Raw genomic sequence first — 5536 nt, 5'->3', positions numbered from 1 at the left:
ATATAGGCATTGAAAATTCGGGCGTAGGTCTAGCCTCCCCCCTCCCCACTTTCTACAGGCACGATTCATTGTAGTGAAAGAAGGGTAATTGGTAGTGTTTAAAAGAATTTGGTACTGAAAGATGTTCGACCCCCCCCCCCCCCCCCTCCAATCCACCCACCCACCCACACCCCCGAAATAGGATTTTCGGGTTTGGAGAAAAAACAATTTTCCTTTTTTTTTTTTTTTTTGCTTGTCAAGTTTTTTTTCAGGTTTGATTTTTTTTCTATTTCAATTAGCCACCCCACTATCAATTTCCTTCCGACGCAAATGGTTTATTAAAATCGGATTTGATCTCCCGGAAGTCAAACATAAAAAATCCGAAATACTCATTCATTATCTACATGCCATTTGATAAAATATAAATTAATTAAAGAATTATCACATATACATGTAATTATAGGACTATTAATGCAAAGCCTTGTGTCAAACTTTAATCACGCGTAAGTTGCTTGGTTTAAGGATATCCGATCCTCAGCCTTGAAGGATAACTCTTAATTTTATCATTTTATTCAAAAAGGCTAAAATGATTTTAATTTGGTTGTTTGTTTGCTGTTTAACGTCCCTCTCGAGAATTTTTCACTCATATGGAGACGCCACAATTTGCCAGTGGAGAGCTGCAAATTTTGTCCTATACTCGACACTTACGGCCATTGAGCAGTGAGGGATTTTTTTCGTGCCAACACCTACTGTGGAACGGGACCTCGGTTTATGGCTTTATGCGGTCTCTTACGAAGGATCGGTCTCAACGTCCCACTGTCGGATTCGAACCCGTGACGTAAGGATTGACTCCTTATTCCGCGTCTCTTAGAGCAGACACTCTAATCACCGTGCCACGTTGGCGACGGCAAAGATGAAACTTGAAAATGAAATGTTTTCATGCAGCAATTTTTATTTTAAGCATTTCAATGTGATTTTCTGAAGTCTTAGAAACAGTATTATAAATAGTTGATATTAGTAATTTAACACCCCCACCCCCCGAAAAAAGTATTAAACAAATTACATATTTAACGTAATCCAGTTTCTTTCCATCTACTAACAAATAGATACATGTACCAGTGCACATTTGCATATTATGAAATTAGAAATGATTTATGGTGTTTTGCACCAGGTTCTTCCCGGATGATCGGATCTGGTTTAATAATCCCTTTTTTAATGAAAATGTGTATTTTGCATAAAAATAGCATTTTCAAATAAAGAAATAACTATCAAAAAGAAAAAGTTTTTTTTAGCTAAAATACAGTGTTTAACATCGGAATAATTTTTAAGTTTATTAGATTTTTATCAAATATGTCAAAAAAAACACACACACATAAAATATCGCCAACCCAGTCTACTCTACCCATTTTACCAACATGGAAATCAACAATCGTCAAAAAAAAAAAATCTAAAATACTAAGTACTTATAGCACAATGGATAAAATATTAAATCAGAAAATTGAAACTGCCTACCAATTTTACTTGAAACCAAAAATCGTAAAGAAAATCTAAAATACCAAGTATTTAAATACAATTTTTTACAGCGAAAACACATTAGCCTAAAAAAAGAGTCTGAAAATTTTAAATCAGAAATTTGAAAAATCTCGAATAGTCTCGGCTTTAAATTTGCCACGGCCCGGGTTTCCTATTTTCAAACACTTTTTAAACTTGAACTCCTCGCATTTATTAAAAATGTTTTTGCAAGAGGACCAGTTTAGATGATGATAAAGAAGTTACCACTGCATAACATGAAACGACTAATGCATAAAAAGAATTGACCACATCATATAACAAATTAACAACATCATATAATTAATTAACCACCTCATATAAAGATGTTACTACTGCAAAGCATGATTTTAGGAATATATATAATAATTTTACTATATAATATAATGATGTTAGTACTGCACATAATAGATTTTTCACTTCATGTAAAGGTGTCGCACTGAATGAAATGAACTTGGCACTCCACATGCAGCGGGTTTCAAACAATGTAATGATTGCTTTATCACACAAATTATGTTTGTACTGTATATATTGAATTTATCACATCACAGAAAGATATCAGTAAGGTATATAATGGAAAAACCACTGCATATAATGATTTTACAGCATAATGTAACGGTACTATCACTTCATTACATTATTTAACCACTACATATAATGACATTGCCACTGAATATAATGATAAAACCACTGCATATAATAAAGTCATCAATGAATATAATGATTTTATCACTGTATATAATGATTTTATCACTGTATATAAAGATAAAACCACTGCATATAATAAAGTTTTCATTGAATATAATGATTTTACCACTATATATAATGACTTAACCACTTCACATAAAGGTTATACCACCTCATATAAAATGAAAATGACCTTCAGGCAGCTATGGCGTTCCATATGGACATCTATCTGCAAACTAATTAAATTGTAATAATTAGTTAGTCACCCTTGATCAAATATTGAAATTCATTCCCCACATGTACCCTGCGTACATTCTGTACCAAACATTTAGGCTACAGTGGTCCTGTACCAAACGTTTGGGCTACATTTGTCATAAATGGTCATAAATGAAATTCACATGCTTTAAGAAATCTTATTCAAACCTGGATTTTAAGCAAATATAAATGAGGGCAATAAGCTATGGGTCATTGACCTAAAACCTATTGCGCTATAACGCCTGTCTATTTCCCAATATAATGCGTAACAACACAGAGTTACACCGTTCTCATTTCATGTTAAAGCGCCTTAAGGAAAGGCGTAGTGACGTCTTATAATTTAGCGTTATAACATGTGTATCACTTGTTGATGACATTAAAAAATCTTTCTTTTCTCGTTATAGCACCTTTTATTTTGCCTTATTGCACGTTTTTCAAGGTGTAGTACTTATGTAGTTTGCATCCTTTAAAAGAAATATAAGGAGATAGTAATCAAGCTCAAAAGGCCATTTAAACAATACAAACAGGAGCAGACCAAACACGGACCTCTTAGAGGTGGAATCAGGTGTCATGGAGGAGTGAGTATCCTCTGCCGACCGGTCCCACCAACCAAAGACTTCTGAGGCAGATTTTTAGAAAAAGGGAATTATTGCTGAATACTGTTGATAAGATTTTCTGTAAAGAGGCAATTTTCTGGATTTATTGGAAACCCGCTAATAAAATTTTGCTCCTTGCCACTTATTTAGTACTAAATGAGTGACTATTTGAACTTTACAAGTAATGACGTATTATTTTGCACGTAGAGAAGTTTAATATAAAACAAATGAACTTTCTATCTTCGAAACTGCAACAAAAAAGGAATTTAACAGTAGAATTAAAACAATTTTTTAGTCACTTATAGCATATTTCCGCAAATAATGTTAAATGATCTCACATTCTTAATGAAACGCAGTTTCTATATTCTGATAATTTTCTTAAAAGTGGAATAACCAGACTAAGAATTTCCGCATGAAAGAGGATAGCATAAATGTTCATAGATGATATTGAAAAACGTTTAAAACTTTTTTTAGGTAAAAAGGCAATATTTCCTTTAGGATAAATAGATAGGAAATATCTAATGCAAATGCAATTAAATACTGAAAAGAAATATAGAAGCAATATCCTGCCTGAAAAGAATAACAAAAAAAAAAAAAAAATTCGTGAATTCTTTAGTGAAGCAAACAGGAACAGTTCATAAAACGGGAAACAAAAATTACCTTTAAAAAGCCATTTTCATAAATTCTGTAGAAAATTAAGCTGCTTAGAACCAACAATGTCCACGAAATTTATATTGAACGCTTTCAGCTTCTTCATTTTAGTGCCTGTGGTTATTTCCAGTGATGGACAGAGCCATTTTGCTTCAGTTTTATATAAGGCTTTGCTCGAAGGTAACTACACATCAGCTATGCACCCTTACTGCAGTAAAAATGCTGTTAATGTCACAATTGACCTAGGACTTCGAGAAATTGTGGATGTATCAGAAAAATACGAAACCATTAAATTGAAGATATGGATCAGACTTAACTGGAAGGACTGCAACTTCGTGTGGAATGCCTCTGAATTTGGTGGAATATCTCAGATAGGAGTCCCATATGAAAAACTCTGGATCCCAGATGTGACTTTGTTTGAAGGTATTGATGATATTGCAAACATGCCAGATATGAAGCAATACAGAGCGTTGATTACCAACACAGGACAAATTCAATATCAGTTTCCTACGGCTATTCAAATGACGTGCGGAATGAATATTTCTATGTTCCCATACGATCATCAAATGTGTACCTTGACATTTGGTTCATGGATACACTCAAACAGCGAAATAGAAATGTTCAGTAAATCCGATACCGGAGATCTCACTTCCTTTATCAATCACCAAGAGTGGGTAGTCATTAGTCTAAAAGCAACTAAGATGACAGAGTTATACACATGCTGTGAGGAACCTTTCTCTAGTATTTCTTATAAATTGGTGATAAAACGCAAGGCCACCTTCTACATAATTACAATGATTTTGCCTTTCTTTGCGCTCACTGTATTATCCATTGCTGGATTCGTTTTGCCATCCATCTCTGGAGAAAAGATAACATTCCACATGAATATCCTTTTGGCAGTCACTGTCTTTTTGCTCCTGATTCAGGATACACTACCATCATCATCTGAATTCTTTCCAAAAATTGGAATCTACTTCACCATAACCCTTCTGCTAACTTGCATGTCCTGTGTGATGTCAGCAATCGTTGTGTATCTTTTCTATCACGATCTTAGTGGCAAACAGATGCCAAAATGGGTCAAAAGAGTTTTGGTTGATGGACTAGGTCGACTGATGTTCATCACACCAGAAACCATTGTACGCTTCAAATCTCAACAAACTGGTAATACGGATTCCGCAGACCAGGGCCAGGTGGTAAGGAAAACCGTGATCCCAGTAGACAAAGCCAAAAAGAATAGGAAGAGTATAAAGCCAACAGCTCTAAGTGGAATTCAGAACGCTGTCTATGATGGCTGGGAGATCGAAGTAGGGGAGGTACAGCGACGAGACGATCACAGCGTCAGCTTCATGGAAACCGACAAGTCTGCCTTCTCTGATGCCAGCAAGAAGATGAATGAGTGGGAATTGCTGGCCTATACACTTGACCGATTCTTCACAGTTTTCTATATAATTGTCATATCTCTTAACACTATTGTTTTTCTTATTGTGCTGAGTCAAAATGATGAGCCCTGATTTAGCTGAGCACAAAATTAGTCTTAGAAAGAAAGCACTTGAAAGTGTTTGTATATAATAGATTACGCTGATTGAAAGTCTATTTTCTCTTTTTTAATACATTATTTTCTCTTGTTTTGTTGGTTCCTCAAGGTTTAAGTGGTCTTTGAAAGGAAGCTTTTGACAGCGGTAGGAAATAATAGATTACGCTTTTTTATACATTGTTTTTTTTTTCATTTTAGTCACTCGTGACCTAGCTATTGCTACCCGCGTTTGTCTGTCGTCGTGCTTTAACATTTGATCATTTTCAATTTCTCTGGAACCGCTAAA

The 5536-nt window shown here is 34.6% G+C and overlaps 1 protein-coding gene across 1 annotated transcript; it reads left to right on the top strand.

Moving 5' to 3' along the window:
- Nucleotides 1-3885: 3885 nt before the first annotated feature.
- On the top strand, nt 3886-5289 carry LOC133171485 (neuronal acetylcholine receptor subunit alpha-10-like). The gene has a single exon (XM_061306244.1). The coding sequence runs from the start codon at nt 3914-3916 to the stop codon at nt 5225-5227; it is 1314 nt and encodes a 437-aa protein (XP_061162228.1). The 5' UTR covers nt 3886-3913; the 3' UTR covers nt 5228-5289.
- The last annotated feature ends 247 nt before the right edge of the window (nt 5290-5536 follow it).

Source organism: Saccostrea echinata, unplaced genomic scaffold, assembly GCF_033153115.1.
Source record: "Saccostrea echinata isolate AGI-Se365-2 ecotype Australia unplaced genomic scaffold, CSIRO_AGI_Sech_v1 ptg000054l, whole genome shotgun sequence".
NCBI classification, from domain to species: Eukaryota; Metazoa; Mollusca; class Bivalvia; order Ostreida; family Ostreidae; genus Saccostrea; species Saccostrea echinata.
The sequence above is the reverse complement of the archived record's forward strand: the minus strand, read 5'-3'. Positions and strand labels throughout refer to the sequence as shown.

Coding starts and splice junctions, on each gene's coding strand:
- LOC133171485 (XM_061306244.1), top strand. CDS start 3,914: ATGCACCCTTACTGCAGTAAAAATGCTGTTAATGTCACAATTGACCTA.